Source organism: Bos indicus x Bos taurus, chromosome 7 (assembly GCF_003369695.1).
Source record: "Bos indicus x Bos taurus breed Angus x Brahman F1 hybrid chromosome 7, Bos_hybrid_MaternalHap_v2.0, whole genome shotgun sequence".
Classification (NCBI taxonomy): domain Eukaryota; kingdom Metazoa; phylum Chordata; class Mammalia; order Artiodactyla; family Bovidae; genus Bos; species Bos indicus x Bos taurus.
This window is the reverse complement of record NC_040082.1, coordinates 61,029,780-61,052,489: the sequence shown is the minus strand read 5'-3', so window position 1 is coordinate 61,052,489 and position 22,710 is coordinate 61,029,780. Positions and strand designations below refer to the sequence as shown.

At 38.6% G+C, this 22,710-nt stretch overlaps 1 protein-coding gene across 4 annotated transcripts in view; it reads left to right on the top strand.

Moving 5' to 3' along the window:
• Positions 1 to 354: 354 nt before the first annotated feature.
• The window catches only part of KDM3B (lysine demethylase 3B), a 57,591-nt gene continuing 35,235 nt past the window's right edge, over positions 355 to 22,710 (top strand). For all 4 annotated transcript variants that reach the window (XM_027546365.1, XM_027546364.1, XM_027546363.1 and 1 more), the window contains exons 1-6: positions 355 to 582; positions 12,834 to 13,001; positions 15,213 to 15,326; positions 17,218 to 17,323; positions 18,868 to 18,992; positions 20,898 to 20,972. In XM_027546365.1, the coding sequence (XP_027402166.1) occupies positions 385 to 582; positions 12,834 to 13,001; positions 15,213 to 15,326; positions 17,218 to 17,323; positions 18,868 to 18,992; positions 20,898 to 20,972 (786 nt within the window). In that variant the 5' untranslated portion in view covers positions 355 to 384. The remainder of the gene's footprint in view (positions 583 to 12,833; positions 13,002 to 15,212; positions 15,327 to 17,217; positions 17,324 to 18,867; positions 18,993 to 20,897; positions 20,973 to 22,710) is intronic.

Below are 22,710 nucleotides of genomic sequence, written 5' to 3'. Positions count from 1 at the left end.
AGGGCAATATGGCACCAGGATGGTGCCAAGGGAAACTGAAGGACCCGCCCACTTCCCCACCCCGGCCGAAATTGCAATTCCCCTCCCTGCCGCAGGGGGCACTGCAGGCCCCGGGGAGGTTGGGGCGGAGCGCTGCGAGGGGCCCGGAGCTGCCGGCCCGCTCCGAAGCGCGGGGGGCGCTGTGCGGGGCCCGGGCTGCGGCTCCGCTCCCGGCCACGGGGGGCGCTGCGCGGCGCCGGTGGTTGGTGGTGGCTGTTGGGGGGGGGTGGGGGGGAGCCGCGGCCGCGGGTGGTGCGGAGGGAGGCCTTGCGGGCGGATCGGGAGATCGGCGGCGGAGGTGGTGGGAGGCGGCGGGCGGGAGCACGGGTCCGGCCGGCCCTGGCGATGGCGGACGCGGCAGCCTCCCCGGTGGGCAAGCGGCTGCTGCTTCTGTTCGCGGACACCGCGGGCTCGTCCTCGGCCTCGGTCCCCGCGGCGGCGGCGGCGGCGGCGGGCGGAGATCCGGGGCCTGCGCTGCGCACTCGGGCCTGGCGGGCCGGCACGGTGCGGGCCATGAGCGGGGCGGTGCCCCAGGACCTAGCGGTGAGTGGCGGCCGAGGCGGGCACTCGAGGCCGGGGTTGCACGGCCTGCGGGCGGCCTCCCCGGGGGCCTTTGTGAGGGGGCGGTGGGGTGGAGGTGACCCAGTTCCGCGCCCCCAGATCTCCTCAGCGCCCCCCGCCGGCTCCTCAGCACCCCGAGCTCTGGCCAGCATGGCTTCCGCGTCGGGGTGCGCGCCCCGGTTTACCCCGGGGGGGCAGCCAGGGCGCTAGGAAATGCTGCCTCCACCCGGCAGGCCCCGCCTCCTGAGCGACCCCTTTCTCAGCGCCCCCCCCCCCCCCCAACACTCATAAGGAGCAGGCTCTAGCACCCTGGGTTCCGGGGCCCCTTAGAGTTCTGCCCGTGTGCCGCTGCCCCCTGGAAGAAGCGGACCTGTAGTCTCCAGCCTCTCGTGGGAGACCTGCGCCCTGTTCCCTTCTTCCCCGAGCCCCGAATGGGGCGGGAATGTGGGCACTTGTGGGAGATCGAGAGGCTGCAGTTGAAGCTGCTCAAAGCTTTTTTATCTGGCAGTTACTTCCTCCTCGTCTGAGCCAGACTCGGCCTGGCTGTCTCCAGAAAGGCCAGCTCTCTTCAGACTCCTCTGTCTTTGCGCTTCTGGGTGACAGGAGCTGCCGTAGTGGCTGCTTTTGATAAGTTTGAGATCTGTCTTAGCAGCCAAATGGGGCTGTTGGGTGGTGCTTTTTATCTCCTAGCTGGGCAACTCCCCCAAACCTTGGGAGAGGTTTTGTTTTGAAACTTTGTGTTGGGGCATGGCCACTTTTGAATACTTGTCTTGGTGTATTTTGTGATTAAAGTTGTTCAGTAATAGAACTTAACTAGCATTCGTGTCCGTGATGCGTTATTTTTGTTAATGTAGCTACAAAATGTTGTCTTTGAACTTTGGCAAGCCTCTTTAGTTCCTCATTCTGATAGCGGCCCTAGGTTCTGTGTTGAGATAAGGCTGTGAAAAATAGGGGGATTCTTTTAGATTGTGATAGATCCGCAGGCAGAAGGAAAATTTTCTTGATGAACTTGCTTTTGCAGATATTTTTTTCGCTGTAAACGGGAATTCATTTTGTAAGATTTGATGTTAACATTGCAGGTTTCTGATACTCATTTTTCTACCTACCGATCAGTGGTTTCAGACTCCCCGCCCCGCCCCATATAGAAGTCTTCTGGGTTTTGCTTACGGCTGGCTTTGGCTTTAAGAAAAAGGCTGCTTGGACATTTATGAGGCTTTAGTGGGGCGAATTTTTAAAGAGATATCAGGAATGTAATAAGGTGAAGAGGATGATTAAGCAAGGAGATTTGGAGTTAAATTCCTTTGCTATTTCTTTAGAAGACTGCTTTTTAGGTTAAGACTGGGGGAGAGGTGTCCCTCCTAGATCCAGTAATTTACCACCTTGAATGCAAAACTTAGGTTGAGATCCACTATTAAATCCATATTTTGACCTAAAAACTTAGTCTGTCCTAGCCTTTCAGTCGAAGTTTTCGGTTCTAGTTGTTTCCTCCATCAGATGAATTGCTAATGAGCTCTGCACCTGAAATGGCTACCCATTCACTTTGTTGTTTGCTGAGCTCCCAAAGGGCAGTGGTTTTTGAAGCTCACGGAGATGCTGGACACCTGCTAAGCTAAATACTGAAGAATTGTGCCACTGGGCCCATGGCACTGGTTACTCAAACCAAGTAAAAAGTTTCAGTGATTCAAAGCAAAGTATTACAACTGTGTTGAGGTCTTGGATGGAGATGTATGCATTTAGAAGCAAAGGCAGTTTGGGGTTTTAAGAATAGGCTTATGCTTGTCTCGTATGTATAATCAAGGAACATAGATGAGAAAAAAAAGCGACAACAAAACTCAGCCTTTAAAATATTTTACTAGCTTGCAAAATTGCTCAAGAATTGCTGCTGTGATGATGAGGTTCAGTTAATGACAACAACTAATATAGAATCAGAACTGTCCGTTTGTTTTCCTTTTTCATTAAAGAGATTTCCTTTGGACCTTTGGCATGTGTGCCTTTCCAATTTTGCACCACACAACCGTAGTAAACACAACTGTCTTCCAATCAGAAGTGTTCTTCCTGTACTCAAGGGTGGAGTTTGCAAGCAGCTGGCCTGTGATTGGACAGATTTTCATTCAGTTATGTTTAAGATGTTTTCAGGCATGCCTGGTTTTGAGTAATGCATGGCAGGGCGCCCCCTGTTAAGGATGAGTAATTGAGGGTTGAATGAATGAGTTTTTGAAGTGATTGCAAACACTTTGCAATTTTAGGCTCCATTAATATCCTCTTTCTAAATAATTTTGATCCAGAAGTCTTTCAAAATGTAGTCCTGATTCATTAATGAACCCCCCCACCTTTTTTTTTTGGAAAGCATTACTAAAGCCATAAGTTAGGATCTTGATCAAGAGTTTTGTTGAAAAGAATTTGATAGCTGGGCATTTTCCTCACCAAAGCTATGCTGAGAAATAACTACTGAGATTTTGAATTAAGTAGTTAAACATCTTTTTTTCCTTTCCCTCTTCCATGTAATAGTAACTTTATTTGTATTTCAAAATAGGCTTGTTATATTTGAAAAAAAGTCTAGTTGCAAAATTAGTATTATGGATTTTTATGCCTTTCTAACGCTGTGTCCTCTTTGTGTTCTGGATCGTTATTGGTCCGTGTAAGTGACAGAGACCTTGGGACCTTCACATATGTAGCCATGGTAAATACACAGATACACAAAAACATAGATTTTCTTTTGGGGGATAATAAAAGCAAAACTTGCATTTTGCAGAATGTCAAAATGCCAAGAGTATACACAGGAAGGTCAACAATCTGCATCCTTTAGCAGCTTTCACTTGTTGAAGAAGCCTTGTGTGTCTTCTTAATACTGGTACAAAAATACAAAAACATCTCTGTCTACACAAAAGGTGGGGTTTTTTTTTTTGTTTGTTTGTTTTTAAGCAAATGCTATCATACTGTGCAATATCTGTAACCTGTGTCTTTTTTTTCTTTCCATTTAACATTAGACCATGGGCATCAGTACCCATGACCTTACTTATCATTTTAGATAACTACATTATAGAATGGATATACAATGATTTATTCAATCATTTCCCTTTATGATGGACATTCAAGGTATTTTAAATTTTTTAGCACTTACAATGGAGTTAGTATCCTTGTACATATGTCTTTATGTAATCATGGTTTTATTTCTAGGTTAGCCATCCAGGAGTGAAATTGTTGGGTTAAGGAGTACATGTATGTATTTTTATTTTATTAGGTAATGCCAGTTTATTTTCCTGTGAGATTATAGCGTTTCATACTCTGACCCACATGCAGGTAGTGCTTGTTTCTTTTCATCCTTGCCATCTCTGGTGTCATCAGTCTTTGTCATTTTTTGTAATCTGATGAGTGAAAAATAGTATCTAGCATTTTTATGACCACTGATCTTTTTCTGTGTTTATTAGTCTCTTACATTTCTTTTATGAGTTATTTATGCCAAGTTTTTGCCTGTTTCAAAAAATGGAAGTTTTCTTATTCTGTTCAAGTTCTGTATTTGGCACATTAATCCCTTTACCTGTCAAGAGTATCATTTCTCTCATTTGCTTTTAACTTTGTTTAAGGGTTGCTTTGCCACATAGAAAAATAAAATGTTCCTATCAGCAGGTCTGTTAGACCTTTCTTAATGGCTTCTGGGTTTAATTGCTTGGGAAGAAGACACCCACCCTCACCCCTGCCACCTTGAGCCTGTATAAATATTCTTCAAATTTTCTTTCTAATGTTTCATTTTTTTACCTTTAGATCTTTAGTCCATCTGGAATATTTTTATAAGTGGCATGTGTGGTGGACAATGTAACTTTTCCTACTGAGTAGGAACCACTTGTGGCAACACCAATTTTATTAACTAAACCATCCTTTTCTTTCTATGTGATAGAATTAAATTATGCTTTTAGTAGTCATGAATTGTTTTGAATGTATATCTTACCTGTCTCAGCTATCCAGAACTTGCAACAGGAGTAAAAGCATATCTGCCTTAATTTTTTTAACCCTTTAATTTTTTCATCTTTATCTAGAGGAAAGGTGGGCTCTAAAGTACTCCTTTTCTTTGATTTGAGTTGGTGTAATAGATGTGGGAGTGTCAAGGCTAGTACCATATTTCTTCCGTCTGGTAATCTTCCAAGAGGAGTGAAAGCATATCTGCTTTTTTTTAAAAAAAGAAAAAACTCTTCCTGCAGACTCTCCTCTTTGTCTCAGAGTAGGTGGACTTTAAAATAGCTGTCTAGTTTGTTTCTAGATAATGTAATAATTTGCAGTGTACAATTTAATATTATTTATTCTCAACCTAAGTTCACACATAGAACTTCAGCCCTAATTGAATTAGGAGGTCAGCCTTTAATGATTATCCATAAGTGTTCTTTTCTTGCTTATAATCCCTAAGCTAAATAAAAATCTGAATAATATTGTAGTACACTGTTTATTAAAGTCAGTAGAATATGTTTTGTGGATCAGTGTATGGTTTAGAGAACTTTAAATAAAAATGAGATGGTGCAAAAGAATGGTTAAATGTGAGGCCATCTACACACACTTTTCATCCTAACTCTCCTCTTACAGCAGGAGGTCTGTTTTTGAAACATTGAGCCACTATTGAATTTTTTAGGCACTCAAGTGCTTTGTGTAAGTTGCTTTTTAAAGTTTGTCTTCGTTTATGTGTGTATGTCATTTTTGATACTTCTATCTTACTGTCTTTGCATTCTATTTATTTCAAGACTACAATGTGTCCACCAGTGGTCACACTGTACACTGGTCATTTTGTCCAGCATCCTCTCCCTTTACTGTACAATCAGATTTTTTTCTTGTTTATTATGCATTTGTTTCTAAGAGTTGTTTCACTAACTCTCCATCTGTCAAGGACTCATTCCCTCCTTTAGTACTCACTTGCCTAGTTCTCTTCTCCACCTTCTTGTTGATTTAGTTTCCCCTCCACCCGCCTAAATCACGGGTAACTAACATGGCATTTTCTGTTAGTGATTTTCTCAGCAACAGCTGGAGTGGGTTCCAGTAGGCTTTGCTTCCTCAAGGCCTGGGGGACACAACACCTGTTGCTGTTTCTCAGTTTTCCACTGCCTTTGACAGGTTGGTGGTTTTTAAGCCCTCCTCATCCCACTGTTCCTACTGCTAAAGTGTCTTTTACCCTTCTTGCAGTTGGATAAAACCTGCCTGATTAAACAGTGACCTCGATTAGTTTTGCAAGGGCAGGAGCTCTGGGGTGGGGTGGGGGGTGGGCGGTTGTGTCTTCAGGGGTAATCAGGCTCTAGGGAACTGATTCTCACTAACCAAACTCTTGAGACTGATTTGTAAATCCACATGTAATGTTATTAATTTACAATGGGAGATAAACCTATCCAGAGATCTGCACAGAGCCCCCTCCTGGTCTACTCAGGAGACCAAATTACAGATAAGAGGGATCCTTGTCCTGCAAAGAATCAGACAAGGAAAGCTGGGCGTTGCCAAATGGATATTTACAACATGCACTCTTGCTGATCCTCTGCTTTCCTAGTGCTTTCTAAGTGTTTTATACCTCTTTTACCCTTTGCTTTTGATTTTGTCGTCCATTGAAATCCTGTAAAGAGAAAAGAACACCTCTATCAAGTCTTTCTAAATCCCAGTGTTCTTCCTTTATCACTTGGTGAGATACTTCTTTTGTAATATTTATTAATTTTTCTCGGTGTAGATACATAAGCATATAGCTTATCTGCCCTTCTAGATTGTAAGTTCATCAAGAACAGGGAACATGTGCATTTTTACTATTCACCTTAAGTAGAATATTTAGAAGCCAGTATTACGTCAACTTTTATTTCTGATTTTTTATTTTGTTTATTATGGATTTTCTACTCGGTGGCCCCCTGTATTTAACTTGATCTTTAAGGTTTTTTCTTTTGTATATTTTTACTGATATTGACTCACTACTGATTTTCTTCTTTATATGATTGGATTTATATTTGGGACCCCCATCCAAGGTACATTGTCAGTTGGTTTTTTGTGATTTACATCAGAGTTGTTAGATGTGTTTTGTTTTTCTGATTTTCAATTAATAAATGTCTAGTATACAAAATGTAGAAGTTATTTTAATAAAGCCCCTGTAGAATCACAACGTATTAAAAACTGCTATGTTTGGTACATAGTCTAATGTTTTTTTAAGTTGAATTCATACTGTATTTTCAGTTTTGAGTTTTTCTTTTAACTTAATATGTCAGTTATTTTCATGTATTACCAAAAAATTTTGTATTTTAGGTGATTTTAATTTTTTGTCATTTTTTGTATTTTCCACAGATAACATGTGTTGCTTTCGTAACTGAAAGAGAAACAATAAATGCTCTCAAAGAAATCTTATAGTTTTTATTGACTGGCTAATTTATTTAACTGCTCCTCTTTCATTGGATACTGAAATTGTTTCAGATTTTATGCTTTATTAATATTTCTGTGATGAACATTTTTGTGAATAAAGCCTGTTCTGTGTTTACTATGACTTCCTAGGATTATTGCCAGAAATGCTATTATGGAAATACAGGATATATACATACTTAAGATTCTTGATATATGACAGTTTTTTTTTCCTTTGAAGTCATTCCAGTTTATATTCTGACCAGTTATGAATTTGCTTAAGAAATGCATATTTATCAGAAGCCCAAGGTCCACTAGGCATTTCACATTATTTTATTTAATTTTACCACAGTTCTGTGAGGTATTTACTGTCCCTGTTAATAGACAAAGGAAGTAAGGCTCAAAGAGGCTAAAGTAACTTGCTCCCACAGCCAAGAAATGGGGAAGTAGGGGTGCAAATCCACATCTTTGTGATTCCTCTGCACCTAAAACCATTTATTTACACACACACACACACACACACACTTTGTATTCAGCTTATTTCTGTGCTCAGTTGCATTTGACTGTTTGCAACCCCATGAACTGTAGCCCACCAGGCTCCTCTGTCCATGGAATTTTCCAGGAAAGAATACTGGAGCAGGTTGCCATTTCCTACTCTAGGGGATCTTCTTGACCCAGGGATCTAACCCTTGTCTCTTGCACCTCCTACATTGGCAGGCAGATTCTTTACCACTGTGCCACCTGGGATTCTAATATCATTTGTAACAGTTCATATTTCATTTAGAATGTAGTTAGAAAAACTGGAAAAGAAAAGTTAGGAACCTTGGAAGTTAGTTTCCATTTTCCTTACCTTCTCATAGTCATTACCATATCCTGTTATTTTTATCTCTAATTTCTCAAATATGCTTTTCATTCATACAGTCTTGATCTAGATCTTGGTTTAGGCCTTTTACATCTCTTACCTGGGTTTTCATCACTTTATAATTAGTCTCCTTGCCTCCAGTTTCTTGCCTCTATGAGTTCTTTTCAAACCTGATCCCAAAGTTAATTCTTTCCTTTAAAAAAAAAAAGTTAATTATATAAATAATATGTCTAAGGACAAAAAAGGAACATTTACTAATATTACCTTATTATCAGATAATACTATTACTTCTCCTATCCCAACCCTTCTCCTATCCTCCCAACTCCCTAAAAAATCTGCAGCTTGCTTTTTTCCATATAATATATCTTAGAGTTCTATGTTCATCTGTTAGATACATCTCATTTTTAAAACTTCCTTATCCCATAATTTGAATAAAGGATGTTTAATACTTTGTAATTTCTATTTTGATTTCCTATTTAAACAGTATTGAGAAATTTTTCCCCTCAGATGGCATTATCTTTCTAAAATGCACATGAAAGATGTCTGTGTATATCATCATTTTCCCCACCCCGCTTAAAACAATCAAACCCTCCCCCAAGGCCTATAGAAGACAACATAAACTCGCATGTGTCCAGGGCCAGGCTTGTGAGAAATAGCTGGGCGACAGACTGAAGGGTATAGGGGGGATTGACTGCTGGAGAGTTCAGACATACCAACAGAACCCCCACTCTGCTGACCAAACAAGAACCTTTGCCACCAGGTTTCAATTTATCATCCGTTAACAGGCCAACAGAACACTTTACAGCTTACTAGCTGCTACATCCTCCTCCTAGAACACTGAATCTGCTCTTAGGTTTCTCTGCTTTTGCACCTGCTGCAGTCTTTCTCTCCCTTCTCTGCCAGAAGAATACAGTTTGTCCTTTGAGATCCAGTTTGTATAGCACTACCTCTTCCATGAAACCTTGTTTCCCAAAGCATATACCCTCTCTAATATGTTCAGTCTTTATTACTGCTCTTATTACATACCTCTGTAATAATTTCTGTACCTCTCTGTTGGCTTGCTCATCTAGGGTTTGATTCCTTCCTGCCAAGTGCTACCTTATTCACCTTGATCTTCTTGGCCCTGGCAAGTGTTTTGTGCACATGCACACACACACACATATTTCTGAGGCATTCTGTTTTTGTTGAGTGAGTGAATAAATAAATACCTTTATTAATTGTAGTAAGAATGGCCTTGGGGAGGACCAGAATCCAAACTGATTATTATATAATTATATGGTTAGCATGAACATTTGTATTACTCAGACTACTACTGTCTGATTTTATCAAACTTAGGTTAACTTACTTGATTTTTTAAAAAATTTATTTCATTTTAATGTCACTGAAATGAATGTGCATTACATATAGATCATAAAAGGGATTTTGAAATGCAAGTAAGCATTTTACCACTAACTCTCCTTAACTAAGGAAATATTTTACACATTTAGTCCTTAGGCTCTAGCTGTACAATAATAACTTTTTGCAACTTTAGTAGTAGAAATTTTAAAAATACTTGAAAAAAACTAAACGCAAACTGTTTTAGTTCTGTCCAGATTATCAACCTGCCTTGGCCATCTCTAACTCAGTCCAAGCACTACCATTGATTTTTGTTAGCTTATATCCCTTCTTCCTGTTTTGTGACCTAGCCACTGCCATTTTTAAAAAATGTTTGTTTGTTTGGCTGCACTGGGTCTTAGGTGCAGCATGTAGAATCTAGTTCCCTGATCAGGGGTAGAACCTGGGCATCCTGCATTCTGAGCATGGAATCTTAACCACTGGACCACCAGAGAAGTCCCTGGCCATTACCATTTTAAGAGTTCCTGTTCTGTGTACTTTGACCTGAAATGATTCTTCACCTTATATATTCTAACTCTTTCCATCTCTAGCTAGGAGGTGGAACAGAGTGCTAGGGCCAGAAATAAGCCATAATACTGGTAGAACATGTTTATATATACACATTCCATATTGCTCTCAAAACAAATTTGTATTGCTAGCCTAGAGCAGTTGTTTGATCCTAGAACATACAGCACTGTGGTTGCCAAGTTCAATACTTCATTCCTTTGCCCAGGCAGGTTAGGAAATAATTGCCCTTAAATTAGGTGAAATATGGCTTTCAAATATTTCCGCTCTTCCATGGTGTTTTCAGATGTGTTATGATAGAATTCCTGAATACTAACATTTAAAATGTTCAAATTACTATATAAAGAATTAAAATCATTACAGCTTTGATAACAATGACTTCTTTTAGTGTTGTCCTTATATTTGGATGTTGGTATGATTTAGAGTTTTGTGACTCATATGTTGGCTTCCCAGGTGGCACTAATGGTAAAGAACCTGCCTGCCAATGCAGGAGACATAAGAGCCGCTGGTTCCATCCCTAGGTTGGGAAGGTCCCCTCGAGGAGGAAATGGCAACCCACTCTAGTATCCTTGCCTGAAGAATCCCATGGACAGAGGAGCCTGGCAGACTACAGTCCGTGGAGTCGCACAGAGTCAGACACGACTGAAGCAATTTAGCACCAGCACCAGCACCATGTTGGTTTTTAAAGTAGTTGGCAGATTACCACTGTACATGGCACCTAGCTGTCAGGCACCAGAGAGCCTCAACCTCTGGTTTTCTAAGCTATGCCCAGAAGAGCACTCAAGGTCAGATTCGACCTAGGATTTCGACAGCCTCTGTTCCTTTTCATGACTTGGAAGGCCTTCAGCCATTGCCTCCTCTGGACATCAGTTATGACACCACTGAACAGTAATGGGACTGCTGTTCTCCTAGTCTTTGGTTCAAAATCCAAGTCATTTTTGAGTTTTCCCTTACTCTTATTCCAGCCAGTCATCGTGCTTGTTGATATGACTCATCAACTCTCATGAGCCCTGGTCACTTCCTTCCTTGTCTCACTGCTCCCACTCTAGGTCATGTAAGAACACCCACTGTTCCCCACCCCACTCCCATCTAAACCATCTTCATCCACTAAGTAGCTGAACTGTCCTGAAACAAACTGTTCTGCTTATGTTTTGACCTCAGAAACCTTTTACTGGCAGTTGCATGTATACACATTCACACACACACATACGTATCTCCCATTGGCAGATGTATGAACCCAAGTTTTATCCCAATATTTGGTGTCTTCCACATTGACTATTAATCTTTTTAGTCTCATTGCCCACTCCTTCCCCACGGGGTGCTGTAGCTCCTGGCCGTCCTAGAACTTGATTGGGACTTTTTTTGGGGGGGGGACTTTTTTTTTTAACCTCATTCCATATCACTCCCTTTGCACACCTGAAGTGATCTCTCCTGCTTCTGAACATTCCCTATACCTTATTTGTTTTATCTTATGGCATGTTATTGCCCAAGTAGTGCTTTACAATTGACCAAAGTACTTTTGAATCTATTACTTTATTTAGTCTTCACAACCAGTCCATGAGGTATGTTTTATCACAAAGGAAGAAACCAAGACTTGAGAAGCGAAGAGCGACTTGGTCAAGTTTTCAGTTAAAACTAACATCTTAAGATTAAGACGGAAATCCAAGCCTTCAGGAACATAAGCCCCAAGCTTTGTTCATTACTGCCTTTCTTGTTTCCTGAGTCTGTACTTAAATACAAGTTTGAATACATCTCTTTCCAGTTGTCAGCAAGTTACTTAAAGTTGTATATGATTCCCCCAGAACACGTATTAATATATGAATGAGCCCCTTCATTCATATATTTTTATATATATATATATATATATTATATTAAATATAATGCAGTTTAATGTTCTTTCTCTGTGAAAATCATGCTTCCCCTTTTGAGCCTTATTTTCCCATCACTTTTTTTTTAAGTAGATGTGAAACTTAGTATATTACAAGTAATAAACCTAGAGCTTTGTGTGATTAATTTAATTGCCCTACATTGTTTCCTTTGGAAGTGTCATATGAGAAATTTCTTGTAGAGCCAAGGGTTGGAAAAGTGTTGCTTCCATGAGATACTGCTTTGTGTTCTCCTTTTTAGACAGTGAAGACAATGCAGCTGACCTCTCCATTTCAGATAGGCCTTTAGGAAGCTCAGAGCCAAATCAGTAATCCTTCATTCATCATATATCCCTCAGTCATACAGCTGTATAGATCCTTATTCTCTTCATAAGTTTTCCCTCTTTTTATACTTTAACAGTGACTTCCTATTGTAGTTTGCTTAGTCCTGATTTGCAAATTTATATTTTATCATTTTCTTGCATCTTTCCCAAAAGCCAACTAAAATTCTTTGAAGTAGGCTATAAGTACTCTATGCTATGCTATGCTAAGTCACTTCAGTCGTGTCTGACTCTGTGCGACCCCATAGACGGCAGCCCAACAGGCTCCCCCGTCCCTGGGATTCTCCAGGCAAGAACACCGGAGTGGGTTGCCATTTCCTTCTCCAATGCATGAAAGTGAAAAGAGAAAGTGAAGTCGCTCAGTCATGTCCAACTCTTAGCGACCCTATGGACTGCAGCCTACCAGGCTCCTCCATCCATGGGATTTTCCAGTCAAGAGTACTGGAGTGGGGTGCCATTGCCTTCTCCTATAAGTACTCTAGCCTTTATTAATTTTAAAAGTTCACAATAGAAGTGTAAAAAATTTGTCTTTCCACCTATTAGACTATGAGCTCCTTGAGACCAGTGTTCTAGATTCCTTTCCGTATTCCTGAACCTAGCATAGGGCCTTATACATAGTAAGCCCCCAGTTAGTGTGCTTAGATGTAAATTGGAAGCTAAGAGTTATAAATCTCAGTAGGATTATGGCTAGAAATTACTAACTGTAAATAACTAATGCCCCCTCAACTCTGTACCCTCTTCTCAGAGTGAGGATGAGACCAATTTCCTGGCTCTGAAGTAAGATTGGTTTTTATTGAAATCCATTAAAAGAAGTTAAAAACAAGTTAAAAGTTTTCAAAACAGGAAGTTTGTGTTTGTTTTTATATTATAGTGTTGGATTTTTTCCAATGTAACCTTAAGATGACTTTTTGTCTCTTTTTCTAGATCTTTGTAGAATTTGATGGCTGTAACTGGAAGCAGCACTCCTGGGTTAAAGTTCACGCTGAAGAAGTTATTGTACTTTTGCTGGAAGGGTCTCTAGTATGGGCACCTCGGAAGGACCCAGTCCTCATCCAGGGCACTCGAGTCTCAATTGCACAGTGGCCAGCCCTGGTGAGTGACTTTTATTGGCTAAAAGCATATTTGGGTTTTATTCCTATTCGATATGGTATTTATGCAATAGCTAAACTCTTTAGAATTCCCCAGACTCTAATGCTTTGTCCTTAACAGGCTTTTATTCTGAAGTTACTGAAGCAAAAATTGGGAGAGATCTCTTCTCCTGTGCCTTCTGAAATGTTTTATATTAAGTAATATTTGATACTTTGTTTCTAAATAATTTTTCACCTTTCTTTTCTCATAATAATATTATGAAACAATGTAATTCTTAAAGTCTATTTTTTCCCCATAGAAACTGTTTTTTTTCCAGCTTCAGTGAGATAGAATTGACATATAACATTGTATAAGTCTGTGTACAATGTGATGATTTTATATTTATAGTGAAATAATGATTACAGTAAGGTTAACAGTTCTGTGTCTCACATAGTTACATTTTTGTGTATGTGGTAAGAACTTTTCTTTTTAGCTTTGCAGAACAAGAACATTCTAAAAATCTCAATAAAGTATAATAATCTCATTGTTTTATAGAGTACCTTCCTACATATTATCTAATTTGCTTCTCACAACACATACATGGTAAGAACTTTTAAGATTTGCTCTCTTAGCAACTTTCAAGTATACAATACAGCATTTTAACTATGGTCACCGTGCTGTACATTAGATCCTCAGAATTTACTCTTCTTATTACTGTAGCTTATACCCTTTGACCACTTTTACCCATTTCCCAGACTCCCCCCACCCCTGGCAGCCACCAATATATTCTGTGTCTATGAGTTCAGTTGTTTTATATTCCACATGTAATTGAAATCATACCATATCTGTCTTTCTCTGTCTGACTTATTTGACTTAGCACAGTGCCCTGGAGATTCAGCTGTGGTATTGTAAGTGGCAGAATTTCCTCCTTTTTTATGGCTGAATAATATTTCATTGTGTGTAATATTTATGTGTGTGTGTATGCACCACATTTTCTTTACCCATTCATTCATCACTGGACACTTAGGTCGTTTCCTTGTCTTGGCTATTGTAAATATTGCTGCAGTGAACATGAGGGTGCAGATATCTCTTCTCTTCAAGATAGTGATTTCATTTCTTTTGGATAAATACTTAGAAGTGGGATGTTGAATCACATGGTAGTTTCTGTTTTTAATTTTTTTGAGGAGCCTCTGTACTCTTCTCTGTAGTGGCTGCACCAGTTTACATTCCACTGATGGTGCAAGGGTCCCCCTCTCTACGTCCTCTCCAGTAGTACTTGGTGTGTTTGTCTTTTCACATCCCCAGTGATGGTGCAAGGGTCCCCTCCTCTTTGTCTTTCATTTTAGGTATGAGGTGATTACTCACTGTGGTTTAGATCTGCATTTCCCTGAATTTAGTAAGGTTGAGTCCCTTTTCATGTACCTGTTGCCCATTTGTCTATTTTTGGAAAAATATCTATTCAGGTGATATGCCCATTTTTAAATCAGACTATTTGTGACGAGTTTTTTTGTTTTTAGCATTTTAAATCACCCATTTATTAGTTGGATAAGTTAGAAGCATAGACACTTTGTGTGCTACTTCTTAGCTCAGACTCTCACAAGGCAAAAATCTAGTTCTCCTATGACTAACCAAATTAAATAATGCTCAAAACAGACATTTTTAACGTACTGATTATACATATCGTCGCTTACTGAACTCTTTTCATTTGTTTTTAAGGCCACTTTCCAGTTGAACTTTTAGAAGAAGCTCAAATTGATTTTGGTCCCTGGGTGACTTTTGTAGGCAGGTTATTTATGAAACACTAAATATGAATTTACCCATACATTTTTATATCACTGATCATTTTAGAAATCTCACAAAGGTTTCAAGAGTTCTAGAGATGATAATGGTGTAACTTTATTCTGAGAGCTTACTGTAATGTAACCCTCTTGAAGCCTGACAAGATTAGTTAGATTGCAAAAGAGAATAAGGAATTTCTTACTCTTTGTATCCTTTTTAGCTGTTAATAAGGCTATTGAGCTGACTTTATGCTCTAGTTTGCTTCATATGATTATTTGAGGGCAGATGGTGGGTTAGGAATGACTCTCAGAACTTATGCTTTAGCTTATTTGTATTTACTGAGCTGAAAGATATATATTAATAATGGGTATTTTCTCTGCAGTTGGATATTCAGTTTAATTGTTATTTATTTTCTCTCCCAAGTACTAATCTATTTCTTGTCATTGTATTTCACAGACTTTCACTCCCCTGGTAGATAAACTCGGTTTGGGTTCTGTGGTTCCAGTTGAATACCTTCTGGATCGAGAGCTTCGTTTCCTGTCAGATGCTAATGGGTTGCATTTGTTCCAGGTACTTATCAGTTGGTCTAGTCCTGAATTTATTTCTCTCCCTGATGATTTCTCTATTGATTATAAATAGACTGTTTCCTCTTCTCTTTTAATGTTGAAGCAAGTACTTTCTCCCAGTAATTCCATGTGCCTTTTTTTTTCCTAATCCATGTGGCTTTTAAAGTTTCTTTGCTCCCTTGAAAAGTACATTTGGTGACTGAGGATTCTTTTCTCCCCTGCATACCCCCACCTCACCCTGAAACCACTTCACACTTAAGACCACACAGTTCCTCAGAAGTACTGAGTTCACAGAGATGGCTGCGTCTGTAACTTGTCTGAGAAGGGCCTGTACCTTTGCCAGTGGCACGGAGGCTGGGAATTGGGGCTGGTTCCAATCAACATTAAATATTGAAGAGCTTAGGTATATTTTTAGTTACAGAAAAGGGAAAGGTTAGTAGTTTAAACAAGCTAGTATCTGAGTTCGAGTTTCAGAATTTATGGATGATAATATTTATTTCTCACAAGAGTTATTGTCTGAACGTTAAAATTTAGGAGACTTCCAAGAGTTTTGCTGTCTTATTGAGGCAGCCAAGAGCAATGTTTACTAAACTGTGTTTTGTGAAATATTAATGATGATTTCTTTATTGTTGAAATGTCTTCCTGACTCATTAGGCCTCACTCCCTCTCATCAGTCTTGTTTTATTCATCTTTGTAATCCTAGTGCTTGTATGAATAGGCACTCAGTGAATTGTGGATAAGTATCAAAATAACAAGATTTACAGGGAATAAAATGTTTTATAGTCAAATAAGTATGAAGAACATTTACCTAAACATGTTTTTTTCCCTGCTTGTCTTCTCAGAGCCTTTAAACGTACTATTGTATGTAGAAAGATATAGTATGCTGTTGTCCCTTGAACAACCCGGGCTTTAACTACATTGGCCCACTTAGTGTATGGATTTTCATCAATAAATATAGTACCTATAAATTAATACAAACTTTTTTCACTGTGTCTTTTCATTTAGATGTCTAGTGTTAGTAATACTTTTAACATCTGTAGTGTTTTGTTTTCTATAAAGCAGTCTTTTTTTTTCCGGCTATGCTGGGTCTCTGTTGCTGTATAGGCTTTTCTTTAATTGCAGCAAGTGGGGGCTACTCTCTAGTTGCGGTGTGTGGGCTTCTCACTGTAGTGGCTTCTCTTGTTGCGGAGCACGGGCTCTCGGGCACACAGGCTTCGGTAGTTGCAGACCACAGGCTCTAGAGCACAGGCTCAATTGTTGTGGTGACATGTAGGATATTTCCAGATCAAGGGCCGAACCCATGTCTCCTGCATTGGCAGATAGATTCTTTACCACTGAGCTACCAGGGAAGCCCTGAATAAGGCAGTCTTGATGTAGTGCATTGACAGATGATTCATCTTGTAAACAGACATCATGAACATAGGGTATCAATAAATACAGCATAGTACTGTAAATGTATTTTCTCTTCCTCAAGATTTTAATATTTTCTTTTCTCTTGCTTACTTTATTATAAGAATACAGAAAAATATGTATGATATACACAATATATGTCAATCAACTATTTATGTATCAGTAAGGCTTCCAATCAACAGTAAGCTATTACGAGTTAAGTTTTGGGTGAGTCAAACATACACAGATTTTTGGCTGGATGGGTTGGGGAAGCAGTTGATGTCCTGCCCCCTTCTCACCTTGTTCAAGGGAGGTATAATATTTCCTAAACCTAAATGATCGTAGCATCTTTAACTTTTGTAGAGCATCTTGTAGTCAGACTAGGGTTCTTTGGAACATTTTGATATATGCTGATGTAGAGCTCAGGGGTATAATTTTTCTCTTCTGGCTAGATACTATTGCTATTTATTTCAGTATTCAGTTTTTTATTTTTTTATATTTACTAGATGGGAACAGATGGCCAAAACCAGATTCTTTTGGAACATGCTGCTCTGAGAGACACAGTTAATGCTTTGATCAGTGACCAAAAGCTACAAGAGATATTCAGCCGAGGTAAGAATAGATAGTCTTCTGTCATTAAATTCTGAATCGGGTGTATAGCCAATGTTGAAAGTGATAGAATGGGGAAAACCGTGCAACTCTTAAAACATCTGTGCTTATCTTTTTGTGGGTAGTGTCACAAGTAACTCCAGTTAGCTGGATCTCTAGAATGGATTGGAAAAATAGGATCTCCCTCAAACCAGTTTCCTTTTTGTATTATCTCTCATAATATGCAGTGTTGTCTTTTTAAAAATTTCTTTATTTCTTAAATATTTATTAAGGACTAACCTTGCAGTCGACACAGTGTTAAGGTACTGGGGATATAACCACAAGCTAGAAAATCTCGGCCCTTGTTGAGCATACTGGCTTGTAAGGTTCAGTGGACCAAAGACTGTTAACACCAACAAATAACAACTTAGAGTGTAAAGTATGTTCATAAAGGAAGGTGTCCACAGACTCATTCACATTAAGAGCATGTTAACTTTTAAAAATGAAAACAAAAGAGATTTATTAACTTTTTCATTTTACATACAGATTTTGCCCAAGATTCTATACAAAGGGTAGACTCTGGCTTCATTTATCCTTCCCTTCATGTTGTACATCTGCTCTTTGTCCTTCCTGACCTCATGATAACAATGATTTTCAGTGAAATAGGGCTCTTGGTTCTCTTCTGTCAAACTAAATCTAAATAGGTAAAAGTAGGAAAACTGGCCTCTTTGGAGAAGGGAAGTATCAGTGTGAAATGATGTTTAATAATCAAGGAAAGGTATGAGAGAGGAAAGAAAGTGAGGAAAAATAGATAGCAGTGAGAAGGAAATCAAGGAACAGGATAAGACATAGAGATATATATGAATGTGTATAGAAAAATTAAGCTTAATTATAGCTCTGAAAGATAATTAAAATAAACAGTGATTTAACTATGTGGTCTCAAATGTATAAGATATGTAGGAGAGAGAAACTTGTTCTTGGAGGGCCAGCTGAAATTGTAGGGTAACATTACCTGCTGATAAAGTAATATCTTTGAAACTATGTTCTTAGAAAGACAGGTGCTATATTTGTTCAGATTCTTATTAGAGCAGAGGCTGGAAACCTCAAAAATTGAATTCTCCACCTATTGTATTGAAAGTAAGATAGCAAAGGGCAAATGGTTATGTATCATTCCTATGCTAACATAACAAAATGGTACATTCAACTTACTGGCCTACTTTTTTTATGTATATGTCAGATAGATCTGAGTAGATTTTCATATTATCTATAGTTTTTGACTTGTAAGTTGCCTTTCTCTTTCCTGTATTACTTCTAGAATTGAAAATTTGAGATAAGGTATCAGATCCTAGGATATTCTAAGAAATCTCCAAATAAAATTTACCAAAGTCACTGGGAAAAACTATGTTTTATTTTTAAATTGCTGTGTATAGTAAATCTGAAATTGCTCATTTATTCAACTCCATACAAGACAATTAAAAGTGCCAATAAGTCTTTCTGTTTCTGTTTTTTAAGGAACAATCATGAAATACAGCTTAGCCAAAAATATTCAGTACTGATCTCTTCTTTAGGTCCCTACAGTGTTCAAGGTCACAGGGTCAAAGTGTACCAGCCAGAGGGAGAAGAAAGTTGGCTCTGTGGTGTTGTAAGCCATCAAGATTCCATCACCCGTCTTATGGAAGTGTCTGTAACTGAGGTGAGGCTTTGTGTTATTTTGTCTGAGGTCCATCCATCCCCTTACCAAGGGTGGTATGGAGAAAGGGAGCACTTCATTACATGTGAGAAGAGCTGGGTTCCATCTCTGGCTTTATCACTTTTGATTCTATCACCTTGAGAAAGGCTGTTCTACTTTTTCAACCTCAGTGTTCTCATCTGTAAATTAGAGGTAATTGGGTAACCACCCTTGGCCTCACAGTGTGTGTTTTGGGAACTGAGATGATGTATTCAAAAGTGCTTTGAAATCTATAGAACAGTATACAGATGTGAAGTACTATTATCTTATTTTGTCATATTCATAATGTTTATTATTTAAAAATCTAATCAATTAGCATTTGCTTCTGTAATACTTATGCCACTTTCCCCTACATGCTGATAAAATGAATTGTTTTCTAAGGAAATAAGTAGAAAAAACATAGCATCTATAACTACCTGGAGAATTATCTATCAAAAACAAGAGTATTTTGAGGCAAACACATATGTATTTATAACACCTTTGAATTGGTTTCAGAATTGCCCTCTGCAGTCACATGTAATATAAGCATAATGATTTTAGTCATTTCATTATTTAATTTATTAAATTATTCAATCTTCATTTACAAATTTCAAGTGATACACATATATATAAAATAGTTAGTGAAACCCATCCCTTCTCATAGGCAAATATTACTCCTGACAGTGGTAACCACCATTAACAGTTTGGTATATATTCCATATGCTTCCAAATACCTTCTCTCTGTGTGTGTTTATGATATTTTTATACTGTCTATTTAGGTAAGAACTGCATAAATCATACTATACTAACAAATGGGATCATATGATACACATAGTTCTTTGATTTATGTTTTTAACTTAATTTTAAATTAGCATCATTCTCTATAAATATATATAGAAATATACTTCATCCTTTAAAATCAGATGCATACTATCCACTGAATTGATGTAGTATAACTAATTTAATTTAAAATTGATGGACATTTAAAAATCATTTCCAGTATTTTACTAATACAAATAATGCTTCAGTGAATATCCTTGAGCATATATCATTATACATTTTTCACATTATTTATTTACTGAAATAAATTCCCAAGTGTGTAATTGCCAGGTCAAAGGATGTATACATTAAATCTGACAGTATCTGTCAAATTGGCCCCTGCCGAAACCTTTAGTTTTTTTCTGAAGGTTTCTTTTTTCTTTTAAATTTTATTCTTTATTTATATTTAGTTCGGCTCTTCTGGGTCTTCGTTGCTGCAGGGTCTGTGGGCTACTCTCTAATTGCAGTATGCAGGCTTCTCATTGTGGTGGCTTCTCTTGTTGCAGAGCTCTGGCTCTGACACTGGCAGGGCTTCAATAATTTAAGCACGTGGGCTCAGTAGTTGTGTGTCCTGGGCTCTAGAGCACAGGCTCAGCAATTGTAGCTCACAGACTTAGTTACCACAGCATATAGGATCTTCCTGGACCAGGGATCAAACCCATGTCTCCTGCATTGGCAGGTGGATTCTTCACCACTGAGCCACCAGGGAAGTTCACTTTTTTTGTTTTGTTTTTTTAATTACAGAATAGGAAGGTTTTAGAGATGCAGAATTTGAAATTAGTAACCCTAAAAGAGACACTTGGGCATTGAACTCAATTTTTTCATTCATTCATTTAACAAATATTTGAGTGCTTACCATATGCTAGACCTTGTTTCAAATGTTGTTATTCCGGCAGTGAATTAAATAATAGAGATCCCTATTCATGGAGCTTTTATTCTAGCAGGGAAGTAGAAACAAATAGAGATAATTGCATAGATTACATAAGAAAAAATACATAATTGTGTCTTTGGTGGGCAGGCATTGAATCTTTCTCCTCCTTTTTTCTTATTTCTATCCCCCTCCTTCTATAGAGTGGTGAGATCAAGTCCGTAGATCCCAGACTGATCCATGTGATGCTCGTGGATAATTCGGCGCCTCAGAGCGAGGTACAGTAATGGAGTGAGTCTCTAAGCAGACTCATGAGCTTGCATTATCTTGTTACATAGACTTCATTATGTTTGTGTTATCCATGTTAATAGCTTTGGGTTTCAAGCTCTGACCACTGTACATTTCTTGCTCTCACCACAGTCTTGTCTAGTTGAGGGAGGGTAATCTCAAGAAAGAGACCTAGTCTGAGCAAACCCTTTTCATCATGGCTATGTTGCCTAACTGTTTTAAAATGGCCTACTTTTTTCTTACATTTTTTTAGGACAGGTATATTTGAAAGATAACAATAGACAAAGCTGTAATAAGTAGTAGTAATATTCATGACCTACCCAGTAATAAGAAATGGAGAAGAAACTACATCCTCTTTTTCTTTCCATTAGGTGGTAGTGAGCTCCAAGGAAATCTGAAATTTCGTATCCCAAGAAGAGTTCAAACTAAAGTAGTGCCTAGTTCAGTGCTCAGCACACAGTGGATTATTCCATAGTTTCTGTGAATCAGACCAACTCTTGGTTCATTCAGAATTATCATAACCCATCAAAAGACACATTATAAACCAGTGCCTGAACCAATTAAGGAATCCTGTATGAATTTCCTTCAGTAGGACATTGACTTGGACGGCCATCTGTCCACATATTCTTCATAGTTTTCTTAGCACCTGTGTTTGTATTGCTCTCTTGGCTGCTCATGCTGGGTATACAATTCTTCCTCTTCTTTATCCAGTCATTTTGGCTTGATAAAACAAGATTAGGGTAGGAAAAGAAGAGTCAGGGTAAAATTTAATAGTTCTTTACTACATATTATATTATTACAAATAGGATAAGTCTCTTGACTGTGTTTACGTGGCTGAAAAACACTTGTTACTTTGATGCTGTGTTGGGTCCCTTTTTTATTTCCTTCCTCATTTCATTTGTTCTTTAAGCACCTATTATATGCTAGGTACATTTAGATTGTGCCAGGTATAGCTAGAGATTACTGTTCTCAGTGTCCTAATCTACTCACATGTGAGTAGCTCACCATAAGTAGGACATACTTATATGTTGTTGCTCAGGGAAATTGCTGTGAGCCAGGCTCTGTAAGTTGGCTAAATGAGTTAAAGGTGAGATCTTTGGCTTTCAGCAACAGACGTTGATTCTTCTTTTTTCAGCTTTGCCATGGTGTGACTCTCGTCTTAGCTAGCAAAATACAATTATTGTCAGATCTGCCAAGTTTTACAGTAACGCTTCTTAGAGATCCATGGTCACCTCATTTCCTTGGAAAGAGTGAGCAAGAAAGGAGAGATTTCAGTGATCGTACTTAAATACTTCACAGCACTGAAAACTGAGTGATGATAGAGGTTGAAGAAGGGGTAAAAAGATTTTTAAATGATCAAATGAAAATAATTCTTAACAAACAAAAACAGTTCTTAAATGAAAGATTTAGAAACTTAGATTAATATTACCAAAAGTATGGGAGAAACAAGTAAATCTTGAGCTTTGGTTAAGGTTTTCAGAAGGAAATTAAGGGGAAAAAAAGGAAGGCAGAAAAAAAAGAAGAGAAAACTGGCAAGAAGAAATGAAAAATTTGAAAAAAATTCAGTTATAAGAGCTATAATAATGATTGATTACACAAAGATACACATCTGCACCAAGAATCTATATGTATTCAAGGGCAGTGAGAGTCGATTAATCAAGCTGGTAAATAATAACAGCCAAATAACTATGTCACTAGCTTATTGCCACCCCAGCACATTATCTAAAT